This window comes from Panthera tigris, chromosome D1 (assembly GCF_018350195.1).
Source record: "Panthera tigris isolate Pti1 chromosome D1, P.tigris_Pti1_mat1.1, whole genome shotgun sequence".
NCBI classification, from domain to species: domain Eukaryota; kingdom Metazoa; phylum Chordata; class Mammalia; order Carnivora; family Felidae; genus Panthera; species Panthera tigris.
This window is the reverse complement of record NC_056669.1, coordinates 102371064-102394659: the sequence shown is the minus strand read 5'-3', so window position 1 is coordinate 102394659 and position 23596 is coordinate 102371064. Positions and strand designations below refer to the sequence as shown.

Here is a 23596-nt window from a genome sequence, read left to right as displayed (position 1 = left end):
ATAAACTGCTTTGGTTAAAAAGAATTATCATATTTTTTCTGTATTTTGGATACCTGGATCTGTTACAAAATTAAAGAAATAAATAATATTAGAGTAAATTTTATGTTTTAATACCCTATATGGCCATGAACATTGAGTTATGGCATAGAGTAGATCTAAATGGGATAAAGTAACTTTTGTGGATTCTACATCACTACAAGACTAAACCTAGAGAATATTTTGCCCTCTCAACAACCTTCTTGATAGCATCTTGACCGCTTTGTTCCTCAAGCTGTTGACCACAGGGTTCAGCATGGGGATGACCATAGTATAGAACACAGATGCGATTTTGTCTGTATCCATGGAATGACTTGAACTTGGCTGTACATACATGATGATGACTGTCCCATAAAATATGGAAACTGCAACAAGATGAGAGGCACAGGTAGATAAAGCCTTTTGGTATCCCTCACCTGACTGTATCTTCAAAACGGTAATAAATATGAACATGTAGGAAATCAAGATAACTAGAACTGCAAAAAAGATATTAAAGCTTGAAATAAGAACAAGAATCAGCTCATTAGTGTCTTTATCTGAGCAAGTCAGGGTCATGACTGCTGGAATATCACAGAAAAAGTGATGGACTACATTGGACATACAGAAAGAGAGATAGAATGTGTCTCCAATGTCAATAGCAGCAGTCAGAAAAGCAAAGACATAGGAGCCTATGGCCAGACGAGCACACACACTCGTTGTCATGGTGGTGGTGTAATGCAGGGGTTTGCACACTGCTGCATAGTGGTCATAGGCCATTGAAGCTAAGAGGTAACTTTCCACAGTCGCAAAGAGAACAAAAAAGAACATCTGGGCGGCACACGCATTGTAGGAGATGACCTTGTCTCCTATAAGTAATCCAGCCATGACCTTAGGAGTGATTGTTGAGGAGTAACAAAAGTCTACCAGGGACAGGTTACTGAGAAAGAAGTACATGGGAATGTGGAGACGAGAGTCAAACAGGATCAGCACGATCACCCCCAGCTTCCCAATCAGAGTGACAAGGTAGATGAGGATGAACATTAGAAAGAGAGAACTTGCAGTTCCGTGTTATTGGTTAGTCCCAGCAGGACAAATCCTTTCACCTCTGTATTATTCTTCATGGATGTGATTTGCATATCACAAGATGCTCTGTGGCTCTGTGGCAAAGAAAAGGAACACAGTGATGAACAAAAACCAGTTGCACAATAATCGAAATGTACAAGCATTTTTTTTATTAGAGCAATATTTTTGTTCTTCAATATTCTTCATTTCTAAAGCATGGGCATGGCAACACAATTTAGTGATAACTTATCTCTAGACTAATACACTTTTGGATAGGATGGGTCCTTACAGATCATCTCCAACTTCTAGATTTTATAGATGAGTAAACTAAGTTACAGGAAAGGCTAACGAGTTGTCAAAGTTCATATGCCTGGAATCTCCTATTTCATATCTTTTAAAAAAATGTCTAATGTTTATTCAATTTTGAGAGAGAATGAGAGAGAGCAAGTGGGGGAGGGACAGAGAGAGGGGGACAGAGGATCCAAAGTGGGCTCTGTGCTGACAGCAGCAAACCTGACCTGGGGCTCGAACTCACAAACCACGAGATCATGACCTGAGCTGAAGTTGCATAATTCACAAATAAATACATAGTAGACACAGTGGACTAAATACAGCATTAGAAGCATGTACAGTCAACAAAGCCAATTCTGAACAGAAGGTATAGCATTGGATGTAAAGTATTTGACTCTGAGAAGCATGTGTGTGCAATCACATATCACCCCTACCATTTACTGGGAGACATTTATCCTAACTTAACTTCTCTAAATCTCTGTCCACCAGCAAAATGGCATTGGTAACTGCCTCAAGGGATTATCGTAAGAGTTAAAAGAAATGATGTATAGACAGAGTTAGCACAATGTGGGTGCTCAAGCCTGATGAGTACTAGCTATAATATTAGCATAGAACAATCATCTCCATGTTGATTTAGGAAAGTCAAGTGGCAGATGTCGGGGCTGGGTTTTAAAATCTGGTGGCCTTAACCTTTGATTTGCCATTTTTGCACATTCTGTCTATGAAAATATTTTGTTTCCCCCACATTTCTCACTCCGTGCTCATGGCTGGGTCAATCATTTTGTGTGAGAACCTGGGGATCTTCAAGTTTTCTTTTTCTTAATGTCTTTCTTGAGATCCACGTTTTACCTTGTGGTGGAGTACTCCCCTTTAACTTAGACTCATTCTTACCATCATTCCTATCAACACTTAGCTGGATCACAGACACTGAAGGGTGAAATTTCGTGGCACGGGGGTTAATACTAATCTGTAGATCTATTCATGAGGAAGCACAAATCTTTGTATTTTTAGTTGAAGCTTTGTGAAAGACATTCATTCTTTGGTAACCACTATTCTCTACCATCTTCCTCGTGGCTCCTAAACATATTCTTTTACAGATCTTCACCTTAAAGTATTTGTGTTTGTCAATACCTCATCCACATAGTAATATAATAGATTGTCATGATATCACACCTATATCTGTGGTCTATGATGACTAATAGTTCTCCTGAGGTTAGTAACAGCTTAAATTTCCTGCTTACATGTAGTGTATCTCATAGATCAAGAGACAAATATATGGATAATAGATTATACTGATGATGATGATGATGATGATGATGATAGGAAAATAGAAATAGAATAAGAGGAAGGGATATAATTGTGTAGGCATACTCATACACCATATACCTATAACTTTACATTTAAGAAAATGGAAGATTCGAGAAGTTATGTGTCTTCTTAAAATTCTACAGCTAGTATGAGATATTTAAGATACAGACCCATGTCTAACTGATCTTAATGCCTGTAGCTTTCATCACTGCCTTGTCAGATTTTCTAGATGAACAAATAGTAACAGAGTAAGTTGTAGGGAAATAATAGTGAAGAGTGTGTAAGGGTTTTGGTAGCTTCCTGATGATCTTTCTGGAGTCTAAAGAAGTATCATTTCACCTTGTCTGGTTAGTTATCCCTTCAGTGACAAGTCAACACATTACCACCTACTCAATCAGAATACCATCTATCACAGTTTTTTGCTATCCTCTTAAGAAATTACAATGCTGATGACAATGTTTTGCCTTTGACTCCTACACTTATGCCAATGTTCAGAAATAGTATCCAAGCAACCAGATAAGAGATCAATAACTCACAGAAGGTGTAGCCACCCTGCTGTTTCTGCATCAATCACATATTTCACTGCAAATGTATATTGAATCTAGAAGCTTACCTTGCTCTTGAAAAGAAGGGAAAGACAGTTCTGAATTGTGAGTCTGCAATCAGGAATTCAGCCCTAGAAGAATGTTATAAATAATGTAGGAGAAATTCTGTCTCATGTTCTGGTGAAGACATTCCAAGTTTCCTGAAGCATGAAGACATGCAGAAAGGAGCATTAACATGAGTCTCCTAGGAAGCCTGCATTTAACAATTGCATCTACCATGGATTTCTCTGGGTACGTGGAAATTATTTACCTTCTGCTCATCTCAGTTTCCTTCTTTGTGATAAAGAGATAATAAAGTGATCTCTCCCACATACTTTACAGAATTGTATCTGTGACCAGCAAGTGAGGGTGGGTGCATGAAAGACCTTAGTAAAGGCTTAACTTTTCAACATGTATCAATTTTGTTTTTATTTCAGGGTGTTCTCCCTGTCTGTCATTGCAGACTCACTGAAACTACCCAGTTGGGGCAGAAGCTGGTATCACCAACAGTTGTAGCTTTCAGTTCAATAAATTATGACCAAGTAGGCTGTGCTCAGAATCTGGTCCTTTTGAATAAGGGCTGGCAGAATCATGATGGGATTCCAGCATCTAATGAACAAGAACAAGTAGAAAATTATACAGGGATGGAACTCTTGGGCGAACCGAATCCCCATGAGGGCAATCACTTCTTTTCATTGTACTTACTAAGGAGGAAACAACTGAAGTGTGTGTAGGGACATAATTTGATATGTTGAGTAGCATATACGTTTATTGGCAGTCTTGCTGCCTTTTCTTCCTCTACCCCATTTAAACAATTCAAGTGCCTTTTACACACGTCAAGAGTAGCTTTGTCTAATCCATTTATAATTATTTTGATTTTTGATGTTTGACATGTATTTTTTTATTGAAGTATAATTGATAGACAATGTTAATTAGTTTCAGGTATACAACATAATGATTAACAACCCTACACATTATACTATGCTCACCACAAGTGTAGCTACAATGTGTCACCATACAACTATTACGATACCATCAACTACATTCCCTCTGATGTACCTTTTATCCCCATTTCTGAAAATTACTTTTGTTTTTTATCTGCCACATTTTGTATTATGTTTTTCGCCTTTCTGTTTTGGAGATGTGACCACTAAGTCTTAGAAATTGTAAATATTGATAAATAGCATCCAGGTTTTTTCCTTCTTGAGTTTACAAGGAACCAATATGGCACATGGGTCAAAGAGATGGAGATTAAATTCTGCCTTAATTCTGGGTGGTCAATTTGAAAGTTTGGTTCAAACCTGTAGGAAGATGGGTTGCTCTTCTCCAATTTACCCTTCTGTAGTCAGTGCTGATGGTGCTCTGCCCACATACCCTTGGTGCTCCTCACCGCTGTACAGGCCAACACTTACTGTGGGAAAAAAATGAATCTGACACTTGTATCTTTTTAAAGATTTATTTATTTAAATTCAAGTTAGTTAACATACAATGTAGTATTGGTTTGAGGAGTAGAACCCAATGATTCATACTTACATATAACACCGAGTGCTCATCCCAACAAGTGCCCTCCTTAATGCCCATCACCCAGTTAGCCCGTAACCCTACTCATCTGCCCTCCAGAAACCCTCAGTTTGTTCTCTGTATTTAAGAGTCTCTTATGGTTTGCCTCCCTCTCTGTTTTTATCTTATTTTTCATTCCCTTCCCCCATGTTCATCTGTTTTATTTCTTAAATTCCACATATGAGTAAATTCATTTGATATTTGTGTTTCCCTGACTGACTTATTTTGCTTAGTATAATACACTCTAGTTCCATCCACATTGTTGTCAATTGTAAGATTTCATTCCTTTAGATTGCTAAGTAGCATTCCACAGTATATATACACCACATCTTCTTTGTTCACTTGTCAGTCAATGGACATTTGGGCTTTTTCCATAATTTAGCTATCATCATAGCTCTGCTATAAACATTGGGGTGCAGGGGGCACCTGGGTGGCTCAGTTGGTTGAGCACCCTGCTTTGGTTCAGGTCATGATCTCGTGGTTCACGAGTTCGAGCCCCACATCTGGCTCACTGCTGTCAGCCTGTCAGTGCAGAGCCCACTTCAGATCCTCTGTCTTCCTCTCTCTGCCCCCCCCCCACTTGCACTTGCCCCAAAATAAGTAAATAAATACAAATTTAAGAAAAACATTGGGGTGCATGTGCCCCTTCAAATCAGCGGTTTTGTATTCTTTGGATAAAAACCTACTAGTGCAATTGCCGGGTCATAGGGTAGTTCTATTTTTAATTTCTTGAGGATCATCCATAACTGTTTTCCAGAGTAGTTGCACCAGTTTGTATTCCCACCAGCAATGCAGAAGGGTCTTTTTCTGCATCCTCACCAACATCTATTGTTGCCTGAGTTGTTAATTTTAGCCATTCTGACAGGTGTGAGGTGATATCTCATTTTGGTTTTGATTTGTATTTCCCTGATAAGGAGTGAAGTTGGGCATTTTTGCATGTGTCAGTTAGCCATCTGGATGTCTTCTTTGGAGAAGTGTCTATTCATGTCTTTTGCCCATTTCTTCACTGGATTATTTGTTTTTTGGGTGTTGAGTTTGATAAGGTCTTTATAGATTTTGGATACTAACCCTTTATCTGAAATGTCACTTGCAAATATCTTCTCCCATTCTGTCAGTCATCCTGCGACTTTGCTGAATTCCCATATCAGTTCTAGCAGTTTTCTGGTCGAGTCTTTCCAGTTTTCCATGTAGAGTATCATATCATCCGTGAAGAGTGAAAGTTTGACTTCTTTGCCAATTTATATGCCTTTTATCTCTTTTTGTTGTCTGATTGCTGAGGCTAGGACTTCCAGTACTATGTTGAACAACAGGGGTGAGAGTGGACATCCTTGTCATTCTCCTGACCTTAGGGGGAAAGCTTTCAGTTTTTCCCCAACAGGATGATATTAGCTGTGGACCTTTCATATACGGCCTTTATGATGTTGAGGTATGTACCTTTGTCCCTACTTTGTTGAGAGTTTTTATCAAGAATGGATGCTGTATTTTGTCAAATGCTTTTTCTGCATCTATTGAGAGGATCATGTGGTTCTTATCCTTTCTTTTATTAATATGGCGTATCACATTGATTGATTTGCAAATATTGAACCAGACCTGCATCCCAGGCATAAATCCCACTTGATTGTGGAGAATAATTCTTTTAATATACTGTTGAAATTGATTTGCTAGTATCTGGTTGAGAATTTTTGCATCCGTGTTCATCAGAGATATTGGCCTGTAATTCTCCTTTGGTCTTGGAATCAAGGTAATGTTGGCTTTGTAGAATGAGTTTGGAAGCTTTCCTCTCATTTCTATTTTTTGGAACAATTTGAGGAGAATAGGTATTAGCACTTCTTTAAATGTCTAGTTGAATTCCCCTGGGAAGCCATCTAACCCAGGTCTCTAGTTTGTTGGGAGATTTTAGATTACTGATTCAATTTCTTTGCTGGTTATGGGCCTATTCAAAACTTCTATTTCTTACTGTTTCAGTTTTGGTAGTGCATGAATTTCTAGGAATTTGTCCATTTCTTTCAGATTTCCCAGTTTGTCAGCATATAATTTTTCATAGTACTCTCTTATAATTGTTTATATTTCTGTGGTGTTGGTTGTGATATGTTCTCTTTCATTCATAATTTTATCTATTTGGGTCCTCTCCCTTGTCTTTTTGATAAGTCTGACAAAAGGGTTTATCGGTTTTGTTTATTCTTTCAGAGAAGCAGCACTTAGTTTCATCGATCTGTTCTACTGGGTTTTTTGTTTGTTTGTTTCTATATCATTTATTTCTGCTCTAATTCTGATCTAATCTTTATTATTTCCCTTCCCTTATTATTATTTGCTGTTCCTTTTCTAGCTCCTTTAGGTTAGGTTGTACATTTGAGACCTTTCTTACTTCTGGAGATAGGACTGAATTGCAATACACTTTCCTCTTAGGATTGCCTTTGCCGCATCCCAAAGGGTTTGGACTGCCTTTTTTTCTTTCATTTTTCTTTGCTTCCATATATATATTTTTAAGTTTATTTATTTATTTTGGAGAGAAAGATAGACACCTTACAGGAATGGCACAGAGAGAGAGAGAGAGAGAGAGAGAGAGAGAGAGAGGAGACTGATGTAGGGTAGAACTCCCAAACTGTGAGATCACGACATGAGCTGAAATCAAAAGCTGGACACTTAACTGACTGAGCCACCCAGGCACCCTGACTAGTATTTCTTTGTCTGGGTGTACCAGTTTAATAACCATTCATCCAATGAAGGACATCTTCATCACTTCAAGACTTACCCATTATGAATAAAGCAGCTATAAATATCTATGTGCAGATTTTGAGTAGATGGAAGTTTTCAGCTCTCTTGACTAAAGAACAAAGAGAAATTGCAAGATAATATGGTAAAAGTATGTTTACTGTTTTTTAAAATATTTATTTTTTATTTTTGAGAGACAGAGAGCAAGAGAGAGTGTGGGAGGTGCGGGGGCGGGGGGGGGGGGGGGGGGGGGGGAGGGAGGGGACAGAGGATCCAAAGCGGACTCTGTGCTGACAACAGAGAGCCCGATGCAGGGCTCGAATTCACAAATTGTGATATAATGACCTGAGCCGAAGTCGGACACTTAACCGACTGAGCTACCCAGGTGCCTCATATGTTTAGTTTTGTAAGAAACTGACAAACAGTCTTCCAAAGTAGCTGTACCATTTTGCTTTCCCACCAGCAGTGAATAAGAGTTCCTGTTGCTCTATATCCTCTCCAGCATTTGGTATTGTCAAGGTTCCAGATTCGGGCCATTCTGATAGGTGTGCGGTGGTATTTCACTGATTTTTTTTTAATGAGGTATAATTCACATACAACTTTAGCTTTAGGCATAGAACCTAATGATTCGATATCTGCATACATTGTAAAATGAGCATCACTAAAAACCTAGTGAACCTCCATCATTAAACATAGTTACAGATTTTTTTCTTGTTTTAAGTTATATTCCCTCATGACATATGCTGTGGATTATCTTTCCATATGCTTATTTGTCTTCTGTATGTCTTGTTTGGTAAGGTGTTTGTTACGGTCTTTGTCTTTTAATCAGCTTGTGTTTTTTTTGTTTTTTTGTTTTTTTTTTACTTATTGTTAAGTTTTAAAAGTTCTTTGTGTGGGTAACAATCTTTTATCAGATGTGGTTTTTGCCAATATTTCCGCCAGTCTGTGGTTTGCCTTGTCATTCTCTTGAAGATATCTTTCATAAGCAGAAGTTTTTAATTTTTATGAAGTCCAGGTACTCAATTGTTTTCGTTCATGGATCGTGCCTTTGGTGTCATCTCTAAAAAGTCATTGCCAAACCCAAGGTCATCTAGGCTTTCTTCTGTTGCCTTTCAGGAGTTTTATAATTTTGTATTTTATATTCAGGTCTATGATCCATTTTGAGTTAATTTTTGTGTAGGAGGTAAGATTTGTGTGTAGATTCACGTTTTTCCATGAGGATGTCCAGTTATTGTAGCATCATTTGTTGAAAACGTTATCTTTGCTCTTCATTGGATTGCCTTTGCTCCTTTATTACAAATTAGTTGAATATATTTATGTAAGTCTATTTCTGGGCTCTCTATTTTGTTCCACTGATCTATTGGTCTATTCTTTTGCCTATACCTCACTGTCTTTTTTTTTTTTTTTTTATTTATCATGATAAGTGTACTCTTAATCCCCATCACCTGTTTCACCCACTCTCCCCCCAACCTCATCTCTGGTAACCATCAGTTTGTTCTCTGTACTTAAGTGTCTGTTTCTTGGTTTGTTTCTCTATCTTTTTTCCCTTTGCTCATTTGTTTTGTTTCTTAAATTGCACATAAGAGTAAAAGCATATATTTGTTTTTCTCTGACTGACTTATTTCACTTAGCATAATACTTTTTAACTCCATACATGTTGTTGCAAGTGGGAAGTTTTCATTCTTTTCTATGGCTGAAAAAATATATATACATATACCAGTTTGTTGTTAACCACTCATCAGTCAATGAACATTTGGGTTGTTTCCATAATTTGGCTATTGTAAATAAAGCTGTAATACCTCATCATCTTGATTATTAAAATTTTATAGTAAGTCTTGAGGTTCAGTAGTGTCAATTTCTAATTTTGTTCTTTCCCTTTAATATTGTGTTAGCTCTTCTGGGTCTCTTACCTTTCTCTATAAACATCAGAATCAACTTGTTGATATTCACAAAATAACTTACTGGGATTTTGTTTGAGACTGCAATGAATCTATAGATAATATTGGGAGAAATGACATCTTGACAACGTTGCGTCTTCTTATCCATGAAAATGGAATATCTCTCCATTTACTTAGTTATTCTTTGGATTTACTCAACAACATCAGAGTTTTGTAGTTTTCTTCATTAGATTATGCATATATTTTCTGAGATTTATAACTAAGTATATCCTTTTTGGGGTGCTAATAGAAAAGGTTTTGTATTTTTTATTTCAACTTCCACTTGTTCCTTGTCAGTATATAGGAAAGTGATAGAATTTTGGGTATTAACCTGGCAGCATACAACCCTGCTATAATCAATTAGTACCAAGAGGGTTTTTTATTTGTCTATTATTTCAGATTTTTCTGCATAGACAATCATATCACCTGTGAACAAAGACAATATTTATTTCTTCCTTCCCAAAGCCTCCATATTGTGTGATTCCATCCATATAACATAGGGTTGGAAAACAAAAAAGCTCAGTGATTTCCAAGGGTTGGAGGAGTAAGAGTGGCTGTCTATAAAAGGAATGGAAATGGAAATTTTAGGATGATAATATATTCTTTAGGGTACTGAGCTGATGAACACATGACTCTGTACTTGTTAAAACCCATAGAACTGTACATAGCAAAGGTAAAATTTAATATATGTAAATCAGGAGAATCAGCCAGGAGCACAGGAGAATCCCAGAAGTGAATATAGACTGTGAAAAAAAAATCTAAATGTACTACAAATGTATGAGTTAACCTCACTGAAGGGAGACAAGGAAAGAAATGCATTAACTTAAGTAATGCTGGAAATCAGTGTGTTGATCAGAAACTGCAAAGCTAAAAATAAAGGAAACTATTTTAAAATGTTGTACTTTACTTACTATTGTATATGTGCATTTAGTAAAGTATATGTTTCTCATGGGGGGGATGGGCTAACAATTATGGAACTGCTCTACTTGTTAATTTGTCACACAAATAAATGGATAAATGAGATTGTTGAGACCCAAGTTTCTCACTATTATAAATGGAAATTATAGATAATACAGGGGAAATGTTAGATAAACAGATTAGAATCAGAGGCATCAGTATGCACTAATGTTCAGTTTAATATAGATACGAATGATAGGTAGGGGAAATAGTATAATTATGAATGGATACAGACTAATATGCTGCCTACTTCTGTCAACAAAAAGACCTAGAAGAAGTGGAACTCCAGTATCAGCAAGCACACTCAGCATCCAAGTCTTGGCTTTTAAATACCATTCTCTAGTAAAATAATTAAGGAGTCTTAATAGAAATCGTCAATTCTGTGTTAGGGGCAGAGAAAATACAAGATGAGCCCAGAGCATCATGTAATACCATAAAGTTAGGACGTGCTAAAAACACAAAAGAATGAACCGATGTCAAAGGGACACAGGAGTTAACTGAAAGAGTCTTGGATGGTGAAAGTGGAACAATTTGAACAAAAATAAGTAACCTTGTATTGGTTGTTATGTAACATATAAAGCCAATAAATGAGAACACATTCAGATAAATAAATGATTGGGCAAGTAAATAATTGAGGGAAAAGAAGCAAATATTGTTTTTTTTTAATTTTTAAAAAATGTTTATTTAGTTTTGAGACAGAGAGAGACAGAGCATGATTGGGGGAGGGCCAGAGAGAGAGGGAAACACAGAATCCGAAACAGGCTCCGGGCTCTGAGCTGTCAGCACAGAGCCTGACGAGGTGCTCAAACTCACAGACCATGAGATCATGACCTGAGCTGAAGTCGGACGCCCAACCGACTGAGCCACCCAGGGACCCCGCAAATATTGTTAACAGAAGAACTTCAAATAAGTTATTTAAATATTGCCCTCTCCAGTATGTGGAGCTTACTGCTCCAACACCTGGAGTGTGAGCTGAACTTTGTGACTTATTTCTTTAAAATAGACCTTAGAAAAAGGGAGGAAAAGTAACTCCACAAAGGAGAAACCTTGCAACCTTCATGGATGACATATGATCAAGGTTAATGTTATCAGGGATAAATCATCTTGATAGCATGCACCCTTGATACGATGTGATGAGAAGAACATTTCACCTTAGTGGTAGTACTCTATGAAAACTATAATCCCAATCTCATCATGAGAAAACATCAGAAAATCACTACTGAAGGACATTTTATGATATACCTGATGAGTACTCTTCAAAGCTGTCAAGACCATCGAAAACAGGGACAGAGAGTTTGTTATAGACCAGAAGAGACTAACGAGGTATGACAGCTAAATATAAGAGGAAAAGGATGCTACTAATGAAATCTGAATTAAAGTCTGAAATTTCAAAAATAATATGGTGTCACGCTTGGTTTCCTAGTTTTACAAATTTGCCAGGTAATATGAGATTACATTGTAGGGGAAACCAGCCAAGAGCTGTATTAGTTGCCTATGGTTGCTATAACAAATGACCGCAAACTTGGAGGCTTAAGTAATATGTATTCATTCTTTCACAGTCTAGAATCCAGAAATCCAAAACCAGTTTTCCTGGACAAAAGTCAGTGTATTAGAAGAGCCATGCTCCCTCCATAGGCTCTAAGACAAAATCTATTTCTTGCGTCTCCCATTTTCTGGGGACCACTGTCATCCACGGTTTGTGGTCACATTACTTCAATCTGTTTTCAAGGTCACATTGTCTACTCCTCTTTTACCTGTGGTCACATCTCTCTGACTCCCTATGTATACATGGCATTTCCTCTATGGTCCACACAGAAAATCTGGGATAAAATCCTTCAGTTAACCACATATGCACAGTCCTTTTAGAGCATATAAGGTAACTTTTGGAAGGTTCTAGGAATTAGGTTGTGAATGTCTTTGCAGGCCATTATCCGGACTGTCACAGAGTTATACTGAACATTCTACACTGTTTTGAAAATTTTCTGTAACTCTGAAATAGTTCTAAAATTAAATAATTATTCAAAATAATAATTAGAAATGTTTTCAATAGGAGAAGCCTCACCATAAACATAGAAGTGAATGTTTGTGTTATACTACACTGCCCTCACATAGTAGCATGAGAATATTAGTATATTCAAGCACAGTCTTACAAATACCAAAATAATAAAGCTTCCTAGGAGTCTTAGAGCATAATTCAAATAAAGAGGTGAAAAATATTGGACATAAATTTCTATTCTAATACATAAATTAAAATTTTAAATCATTATTATTAAAACCTAGCAACATTCCATTTAATTCTGGGAAATTTCCTACTCCAATGTGTGTGTATCCTCATGGGCACATGCATGCACTTCTGTTCACGGTCTCATTTGTGCCCCTATTTTATGTGTTTCTGCATTAATGTGGTAAGGAAAAAATGCATGTAGAGTAAGTGAATAAACCCATATCTTTACTAAGTTTTTGACAAGGAGGCCCCAAGTCATCTTAACCATTCTTGTTCAGTATTGTATTTCGTATATATATTTTCTTTTTTCAGGACAAGAGGTATTGAATAAGTAAGGATACAATTTCAGACTCTTAATTTCACTGTGGTCTTAACAAAACTAGATTCATTTACATTGTACAATGTTAAAAATCACAATCTTAAAGATAATTTTGCCTCTGAAATGACCTTCCTGAGTGCACTCTTAACCTCTTTGTTCCTCAGGCTATAGACCACAGGGTTCAGCATGGGGATGACCATGGTGTAGAACACAGATGCCATTTTGTCTGTGTCCATGGAATGGCTGGAACTGGGCTGTAAGTACATAAAAATGAGTGTCCCATAGAAGATGGAGACTGCAGAGAGGTGAGAAGCACAGGTAGATAAAGCCTTCTGATATCCTGTAGATGAGTGCATCTTTAGGATGGTGATAAATATGAATATGTAGGAAATCAAGATGACCATGAGAGCAAAAAAGCTGTTGAAGCTCACTACATAAACAAGAACCAGCTCACTGACACGTCTATCAGAGCAAGAAAGAACCATGACTGCAGGAACATCACAGAAAAAATGATGAATCACATTGGACATACAAAAGGAGAGACTGAACGTGTCTCCAGTGTGGATAGAGGCATTCAGGAAACCACAGGTGTAGGAACCTATGGCCAGACATGCACACACACCTGTCGTCATGGTGGTGGTGTAATGGAGGGGTCTGCACACTGCTGCATAGCGGTCATAGGCCATTGAAGCCAACAGGTAACTCTCCACAGTGGCAAAGGCTGCAAAAAAGAACATCTGAGCAGCACATGCATTGTAGGAGATGACCTTATCTCTTATAAGTAATCCAGCCATGACCTTGGGAGTGACAGCTGTAGAGTAACAAAGGTCCACCAGAGACAGGTTACTGAGGAAAAAGTACATGGGAGTGTGGAGACGAGAGTCCAACAGAATCAACGCTATTATCCCCAGGTTTCCAACCAGAGTGATGAGGTAGATGAGGGTGAACACGATAAAGAGGGGAACCTGCAGTTCTGGATCACTGGTTAGTCCCAGCAAGATGAACTGAGTCACTTCTGTCCTGTTATCCATCAGTGTTGAGAACCACAAACGCTATGGCAATGAGAAGGAAGAAATGGGTGATAAACCAAGAGACTTATATTGAAAAGTGTATACATACAGTATGTGTTATTTCATTAGAGCAGTAGCTTGTATATCAAGTTTCTCCAGATAAAAAAAAATTAGCTTGACAACAAAAGTCAGCGCATTAATGATGTGTAGATTTGCAAACTGTTGAATCTGAAGTATGGAGCATCTCTTCAATTCTGAAGTTTTAGAAATCTGTAAACTGAGACGTAGAGAATTAAATAACTTGATCAAGATGGCTCATCCAGAAGGAATGTCTGGCCGTTCACTTCCCCCAAGCCTAGTGAAAGCAGGTACTTGCCCATGACTCACCCACCAGGAACTGCTGCAGACCCTGTAGAGGTACAGACGGTCCCCAACCTACGATGATTCGATTTAATGATTCTTCCACTTTACGATGGTGCAACAGTGACACACGTGCGATAGAAACCATACTTCAGATGGTTATTTTTCCAGGTTAGCGATACCTGGTACAATCTTCTCTCCTGGCGCAGAGTAGGGGCAGTGAGCCAAGCTCCAGGTCGGCCAGGCAATCATGAGGGTCAACAACTGATGCATTTCCAACCATCCTGTACCGACACAGGCATTCCGTGTTTCACTTTCAGTACCATATTCAATAAATTACAAGAGATATTCAATGCTTCATTATTAAATAGGCTTTGTGTGAGATCATTTTTGCCCATTGGTGCACTAATGTAAGTGCCAGGAACATGTTTAAGGTAGAAAAGGCTAAGCTATAATGCTCAGTGGGTCATATGTAGTAAATGAATTTTCTCTCTTTTTTTTAAAGGACTAAGTGTTGTGTGATCCCATCTTTTTAGTTTTATCTATTTAAGTCATCTCCACACCCAACATGGGAACTCACAATCCCGAGATCAGGAATCTCATGGTCTTACAACCGAGCCTTCCAGGAGCCCCAGTGAATTTTCATCTTATGATATTTTCAATGTGCACTGGGTTTATTGGCATATCAGCAATTGGGACATAACGCCATTGTAAGTACAAGAGTTCTGTGTATTCGTTACATCTTCTCAAGAACATTATGAGTTTTATTTGTTATTCCTTGCATTTGACTTATGATACACAGAGGGGTGTCTGGCTGGCTCAGTCAGTAGAGCCTGTGACTCTTTCTCTCAGGGCAGTAAGTTTGAGCCCCTGGGTGTAGAGACTATTTTTTAAAAAATCTTAAAACAAGTGGAAAGAAAGTAAATTATGATGCACAGAGGTTGAGTAACTTTTTATATTTAAAATGAGTATTAATTGACAAGCCGTGCTTTGGACCCCAGCCAACTTTTGAACCCACACTATTCTTGAGGTGATAGTCTAAATCATGTTTAAATCAAGTTGAATTGAACTCAGTGCAATTGCTCATTGTCTCCATTCGTCCAAATGCATTGTTTGAGGTTCCCCAGTGAAGTATCAAGAGACACATGCATAGTGCATGAGGTGGTCTACCTGCAGCCCGAAGGGCCAGGACAGCCAGCAGAGGCAACCTGAGGGGAAGGCACAGAATCGCATGGACCTTGGGCTCTAGGATGAGGTGCATATCAGCCCTTGTAACACTTACTGACTCACGAATCCCAACTTACCTGAGCCTCCTATTTCCACCTGCAAACAAACAAGACAATAATGAGACCACATTATAAGAATTAGGAGCATTAATCCTTAGAATTAAATGAGGTAATGCCTAAAAATACAGTAAAATCAGGCGTGCATGATGTAAGAAGTCTCTTCAATTTGCCTTTTCTCACACATGAGGGCCTCGAAGATTTTCTGCGATCTCCAGGGTTTCTGTCTGTCTTTCCTTCATCCATGTGATTGGCTGCCCCAACAGTTCCATGCGAACCTTCTCGTGCCTCATCTCTTCCTTGAGATCCATACAGTACCTTGGATGAGAGTCCCTGTGGCTGTCACTCCGTCTCTCATGCCTGCCATCTCATAGCAGAATCAGAGATCAAGGGTTAGTGGTTCCTTGTTTGTGGTCTCTCTTCAACCTGCAGCTCTGTTTTGGTGGCAAGTACCACGTTGTAAAATATTTCATTTGAATCTTTTCTTCCATAAGAACAGTACTGTAAATCTGTTCACTTGACTTTGAAGCCTTGAAAGGGCGTCTCTCCTCTGCTATTAACATCTTCCTTCTAAACTTTGGCAATTTCCCTGTACAAGCCTGTGTCATGTGGACATTGTTTGCCAACCTTAACACACGTACCTACTTGGAGCCTGTACTACATTCTATAAGCAATAATAAAGGCTTTATATGTCAAATGTGTGTGCATACAGGAGCTAGTATTATTATGCCTCCTTCACCATTGTGGAGCGTGAGGATTTGAGAAGTTACGCGATGCTCTAAAATACACAGCTAGCATGGGAAAGAGTCAAGATTCAAGAGTTAAATCCACTTTCTGTGTAATCAAAAGGCTCTGCTTTTAGCCATTCGCTGTCAACATCTGTGGTTGTACTGCTGACGATAAGCTTGAAATTATAGGGAAAAGTTATAGGGAAATTATAGGGGATCTTGTTAATTCATATGAGGGATTTTGTAGTTTAAAGGTTATTTCACTCTTGCTCTTGCTTGTTTGTGTCCAATGAGAGGCCAGCATTGAGTGACCAGGATGAAATCACCACTCGATCAGAGAATCATCTGTGGCTCTTTCGTTCATATCTTTAGCAAAGCAGAACGATGTTCCTTAAGTATCAATAAACTCCCTTCTGAAGGAAATTTTGACATGTATATGCCAGTCTCACCTCTGTAGTTTGGAAAAACATTGAAAAGATCGATTTCTGTTCTCGAATAACTCGAAATAAGCAGAGCTGCCCTACTGCTTTGCATGGATTACACTTCTCATTAAAAATGTTTACGGAATATGGATACTTACCGTGGGCAGGAAGAGCCAATGTTGCGTAGTGGGTCTGAATCAGAATCTCAGCCGTAGAATAATGCATAAATCCTACTACAGGAGCTCTCTCAGGACATGGTCATAAGGCTCCAAGGTCTCCGAGGCAGGGAAAAATGGAGGAAGGAACATTAACGTGGTTAATTTCTGAACCTACCATGCATTCCTTCTGTGTCCTTAGAAAAATCACTGACTTTCTCCTTATTTGTAAAATAAAGATGATATGATTCCCTCTGACATAATTCAGACTTATGTCTGTAAATAACAAGCAGGGAGGGTCTGTAAAGCATCTGAGTAAGAAATTATCATTTTTAAAGTCAATCGATGTGATTTTTCTCTTGGGGTGTTTCCCCTGAATGTGGTTGCAGGCTGACAGAGAATTCCACGATAAGACTTCTGTGCACTAGCAAGTTTAACATTCACATGAATAAATGATCACCAAATGGGTTCAGCATGCAGACTGGTGCCTCTACAATGATGTCATATGGAGTCATCTTGGGATTTCATTGGCTAATGCATGGGGACATGGAAAGAATTATAGAGACACAGGGACTTCTGGGAATTTCCCCTGGGAGAACATTTCTGGCACCTCATCCCACTTTCCCAGGACAGAAGTAATTAAACTGCCTTTGGGGGCCATGCTGGTAATTTTCACTGAACACACATATTTTTGTATTACTTGTTAGTCCTTATTATTTTTGTAGGTTTATAATTATGTATTATTTTTCATGCAATAATATCCATAATCCCAGTGGGTAGTTGTAAGATTCTGTCAAATTTACGACAAGTGAGCACTAGCACCTAAAGAAATTCATGGGAACTGCTTTTGGTAAACCCATTCTCCTACCCACTGTCCCAGGCAACCTATAAACTGTTTTGTCTAAATAAATTTGCCTTGGCAAGCGTATCCTAACTGTAATTCTAAACTATGTACTCTTTGAGTCTATAATCTTTCACTTAGCATTTGAGACCCATCTCTGTTGCTACCTGTGACAAAGGGCAATATTTTTTACTGTAGAGTAGTATTTAACTGTATGGTCATTACCGATTGTTTATCCCTCTCTTCAACTGAGGTACATCTGTGTTGGTTCTAGTGTTTGGTGATTATGAATAAAGACGATCTATGAGTAGGCATTTTTCCAAAGAAGACCCATAGATGGCCAACAGACACAAGAAAAGATGTTCAACATCACTTTTCATCTGGGAAACGCAAGTCAAAACCACAATGAGCTACCACCTCACACCTGTCAGAATGGCTAAAAGTGACAACACAGAAAACAACAGGTGTTAGAGAGGATGCAGAGAAAGGGAAACCCTCTTACACTGTTGGTGGGAGGCAAACTGGCGCAGCCGCTCTGCAAAACAGTAGGGAGTTTCCTCGAAAAGTTAAAAAATAGAACTACCTTATGATTCAGCAATTGTACTACTAGCCATTTACCCAAAGATTACACAAATATGGACTTGAAGGGCCACAGGCACACCAATGTTTACAGCAGCCTTATCAACAATAGCCAAATTATGAAAAGAGCCCAAATGTCCATCGACTGGTGAATGGATAAAGAAGATGTGGCACATATATACAATAGGACATTACTCAGCCGCGTCAAAAAGAATGAAATCTTGCCATTTTCAATGATGTGGATGGAGCTAGAACGTATTAGGCTAAGCAAAATAAGTCAGAGAAAGACAAATACCATATGATTTCATTTATATGTGGAACTTAAGAAACAAAATATATGAACATAGGGGAAAAAAAGAGAGACGCAAACCATAAAACAGATTCTTAACGATAGAGAACAACCGGGGGCTGCCGGAGGGAGGTGGGTGAGGGATGGGCTGAATGGGTGATGGGTATTAAGGAGGGCACGTGTTGGGATGAGCCCTGGATGTTCTATACAAGTGACGAATCACTAAATTCTACTCCTGAAACTAATATCACACTGTAGGTGAACTAACTGGAATTTAAATAACTACTCAAAACAAAAACAAACAAGAGACATGATCTAAACCTTTACCTAACCTTTTTTCTTTCAATGAAGAAACACTCGTTTTATTTTTTATTGAAGCATAGGTGGTACCCAATGATACACTGGTTTCAGACCTACAATATTGTGATTTGACTGTGATTTGACATTATGCTCTGCCACAACTCTAGCTCCCATCCATCACCACGCCACCCTTGTAACACTGTTTACAATACCACTGACTGTATTCCCTACGTAGTAGCTTCCTTCTCCTGGTTTATTCATTTCCTAAGTGGAAGTCTGTATCTCCCATTTCCCCTTTGCTCACTTTGCCCTTCCCCCCCATGTGTCCCCGCAGGCAACCACCGGTGTGTTCTCTGGATTTATGGCCCTGTTTCAGCTTTTTGTTTGTATGTAACCTCTCTCTGGTGGACCCCGTTTACTTCCTAACTGTTACTACCAAGGCTGGGTTTCTCACAGAGGATAAAGTCAACTCCTCTGGTGACTGTGTTGCTCATGTGTTCTTCTGTGTGGCTTTTGCCAGTGTAGACTGTTTCTTGCTAGCGGTCTTGGCTTACGATCGGCCTGCAGCGGTACGTAAGCCCTTACATTATACCACCGCTGTGACCACCAGCTTGTGTGCTCAAATGGCAGTAGGCTGCTATGCCTGGCGTCACCCACCCTGGATTCACCTTCTGCCTCTTCTGCCATTCCAATGTGGTCCATCACTTTTTCTGTGATATCTCCCCAATCTAGGTTCCTTCCTGTTGTGAGGACTACATAAATGAGATCGTGCTTTTTATCTTAGTAGATTTCTAAGTTTGTTTTGCCCTGATAGTAATCTTGACCTCCTATCTGTTCATATTCATTGCCCTCCTGAGGATGCGCTCAGCTGACGGACAGAAGAAAGCCTTCTCCACCTGTGCCTCACACCTCACTGCAGTCACCCTCTTCTATGGAACTGTCAAGTTCGTGTACTTACAACCCAGTTCTAGTGATTCTACAGACAATGACCAAATGGCACCTGTGTTCTATGTAATTAGAGTCCTCATGTTGAGCCCTACTGTCTACAGTCTAAGGAATAAAGAGGTGAATAATGCTTTCAGGAAATCCACTAAGAAGATGAAGATTCCGTTCAGCCCATAGATTAATTAGAGAGATTATAAAACTGAATAGATAACCAGTTCTCTATTGTTGTGTAGCAAAATATCACAATGCCTAGTGACTTAAAACAACAGTTTATTATTTCTCATAGTTCTGTGGTTGGCAGGGCAGTTCCTTTGCTGCTTCCACACAGGCTCATTCACGTCTTATGCACAGTCAGCTGGGCTGAAAGGTTCAAGATGGCCTTACTCACGTTTCTAACTGTTGATTCTGTTTATGCCCTACCTCTTCTCCACAGAAGGATGGACCTTTCTTTCATCCTCCAGAGGATGGACCAGCTTTCTTACATAATATTCTCATTGTAAAAATAAAACAGAATGGTTCTCAAAACACAGACTCTTAACACACTATCCTCTATCATATACTAATTAGTGGTATCAAAAGGTTGGCCCCAATGCAAGCATGAAGAAAGACTCCACCTCTTGAAGAAAACAGCTGCAAAGGATTTGTGCCCAGAGTTAACCTACCACAATTAGAAATTAGGCTAAAGTACTGTAACAAAGAAAGCCAAACTACAGTGGCTTAAATACAAGAGCAACTTATTCTCAACTAGTGGATGCGAATCCAGCAGGATATATATGAATTATCTGGACATGACGTGTCTTGTTCATTCTGGGGCCAGGTTCAGTCCACATAGTCTCTATCTACCATCTCCCAGAATATTGAAAGTCTTTCCTCATCATAACTATTCTATCTGCAGGAAAAGAGGAAGAGATGGATTGAAGGAAAAACAATTTCTTTTCAAGAAAGTGATATAGTAGCTGTATGCAATACTTCTGAGTACATTCCATTGACAAGAATTCAGTCATAAGGCCACAAAAATGACCTGGAAAGCTAACTTCAAAATTTAATCTTTAGCTGAAAGTTAATGTACTTAGCTGAAATTCCCATACTTTTGAAGAAGAAAAGAAAGTTTTTTGAGGAAAACCAGCATCCCACCACACAACTTGTACCTGAATCTGAATGGCTAGCCTTGTCTCCAAAATTGGGTCTCTGGCTTGTGTTTGCCCTTAGTGTAAGGTCTTTTCCTAGACCTCACATTGCTTTATTAAGAGCCCTTTTCTTGACCACATCATCTAAGATAGCTTTTTATCTCTTATCGACTCTTACTTTTTTCATAATTTAAAATAAGTCTATGAAATTAATATTTTATTTGTTTGATGGCTTTTTTTGTTTCTTCCAAATCATATAAGGTATTTTATATTGATCTAAGCTGGTCGGGTTGTTTTTATTATGTTTAAAATAATGAGATGACATGATATGATGGTGTACTGGATGTGGAGTGGGAGGAAAATGGTAACCTAGCTACCTAAGCACTAGAAGGACTACTATGTGAGGTGTGACAGGCATGAAAGCAAGAAGTTTGGGTGAGAAGAGGGCATGAATTTCACTTGGGGCATACAAGATTTGAGATGCCTCTCAGATACCACAGGGAAGGTTTAGGACTGGAATCGTATAAATTTAGAGTTTTCAACATGAGAATGAGAACATAGGTAAGAGAATGTAGGTAGAGAGAAGCTAAATGTTTTCAAGGACTGGCATCTGGAACTTTCTTAATAAAATATCACCAAGATGAGGAGCCAGTGAAGGTGTCCTGGGAACCTAGTGGTGAGAAAAGCATCAAGAGGGAACGGCTGTGTCAAAGCTGTTGGTAGGTCAAGCAATATCAACACTTAGAACTGGCAATATGTCATAGTGATATGAAGTTGGTGGATGACTTTGAGTGGTTTTGGTGGGATGGTGGGGTTACAAATCTCATAAATGTTTACTCAACAATCTATTCCATGATTATTCTTTGCTTTACATAGTTTCTAAGTATTTTCCCAACCTGAATGATGGAGGAAATGCATGTTGTCTTTTCCCAGAGCATCTAGAAAGACAGGGTCTCGAGACTTTAAACTTTGAGAAGAGAGAAGATGGGTGGAACCTAACAACATGGTGGGAACAGAGGGTTTTAGGAGAGAGCTGGCTGGGAAGAGATGTTTGACAGTAGATGATGCTTCATGAACCTGAGGATAAGTTATATCAAATTCTTACTTTGCATCAGTTCATCATTCTGGGCTTCACTTCCTGTCCATTTTGTCTGAGTACCAGGTTACTATGTATTTTGTTCTCTGGAAGAATTAAGGAGAGTGGGTGGTTTATGTCACCCTGGGAAAAACAGTGTAGAGACAGGGAGAGAGGAGGCACAAGAAGTGGTGTGGTGCTTGAAGTGAGGAACAAGTGAGACAAAGGCAAGGACTTGGAACAGGAACTGAGAGACTAAAAGAGAAGTATGTGCACACAGTCTCTACTCAGAGATGCTTCAAAAACCATTTAGGAAGGTCCTCAGCCTCCTGTTATTTCATTTACCAGTTATAGGAAAGAAGGCTGGAGGGTTTGGGGTCATTTTGAGTTCCAATGGAGAGTGAACTGGGCTCTTTGGAGAAAGGGCTGATGACTGGGTTGGGACCAGAATAGCACAACAGGAGCCCAGAGTGCCTTACAGTTCCAGAAAGTAAGGAGGAGTTCAGAAAACAGAAGGATTGAGCATCTCACAAGGAACCAAGAGTAAAACTGGAAGTGCCCTCAATGACCAAAGATGGAGCGATCTGAACAATAAAATAAATAATAAAGTACAAATTGTACCCCAAAGCACAAAGCAGGTATATGTAACTCCACATAGATGTAAATAATAAACAAACAAAAAAATTTTTTTCCTGTAGAAAAATTCTAAATTACATGTTGAGACTTCCCCTAAGAGGTGGACAATCCACATTGACTGTGGCCTGAACTTAGTGACGTGATTCTAAAGTATAGAACTTGCTGGTGGAAAACGATAGCATTATACTGAAGAACCTGGAAAACATATCTTGTTTTGGTGATTAAGGCTACTATCCCCAGTGACAAGTCACGGTAATATGTGTCCCCTGATAAGGTGTGATGACAATGGCAATTCTTATTTTTCTGAAAACCTATAATCCTGACCACACACACGAAAAAATCAGACAAACACCGATTGGAAAACCTTCTAAAAAACAAAAATTGGAAGACCTTCTACTTCTGAGCTGTTAAGGTCGTGAAAATCCAAGAAGGACTGAGACACTGTCACCAATCAAAGGAGATTAAGGAAATGGGACAATATATTCAGTGCTGTATTCTGAATCTGTAAGAGCAAAATGACATGAGTTGAAAAATAATAATCTCAATGAATTTTTTAAGTTTAGATAACAGAACTGTATCAATGTTGGTTTCTTAGTTTTGACTAATGTATTATGATAAAATAAGATGTTAACAACAGGGGAAACTGGGTGAGAGGTGTAAAGGACATGTATTATATAATACCCCAGCTAATATTTTGAAAATCTAAAATCGTTTTCAAATTTCAGATATGTTTAAAGTAATTATTAAGAAATGGTTCCGATGGGGCGCCTGGGTGGCTCAGTCGGTTGAGCGTCCGACTTCGGCTCAGGTCATGATCTCGCGATTTGTGAGTTGGGGCCCCGCGTGGGGCTCTGTGCTGACAGCTCAGAGCCTGCAG

The 23596-nt window shown here is 38.8% G+C and overlaps 2 protein-coding genes and 1 pseudogene across 2 annotated transcripts; 1 reads left to right on the top strand and 2 right to left on the bottom strand.

Moving 5' to 3' along the window:
• Window positions 1-207: 207 nt before the first annotated feature.
• Window positions 208-1136, bottom strand: LOC102952105 (olfactory receptor 5B3-like). Its single transcript, XM_015542258.2, is given in 2 exon segments — window positions 208-1067; window positions 1070-1136. Coding segments are annotated over 2 exon segments (927 nt in total).
• An 11925-nt stretch (window positions 1137-13061) lies between these two features.
• Window positions 13062-14000, bottom strand: LOC102951807 (olfactory receptor 5B3-like). Its single transcript, XM_007092672.2, has one exon. The coding sequence runs from the start codon at window positions 13998-14000 to the stop codon at window positions 13062-13064; it is 939 nt and encodes a 312-aa protein (XP_007092734.2).
• Window positions 14001-19256: 5256 nt separating this feature from the next.
• LOC102951528 overlaps window positions 19257-23596 on the top strand; it is a 43159-nt pseudogene continuing 38819 nt past the window's right edge.

Bases quoted from the DNA above. Each gene is read 5' to 3' on its own strand.
- LOC102951807 (XM_007092672.2), bottom strand. From the start codon at position 14,000: ATGGATAACAGGACAGAAGTGACTCAGTTCATCTTGCTGGGACTAACC.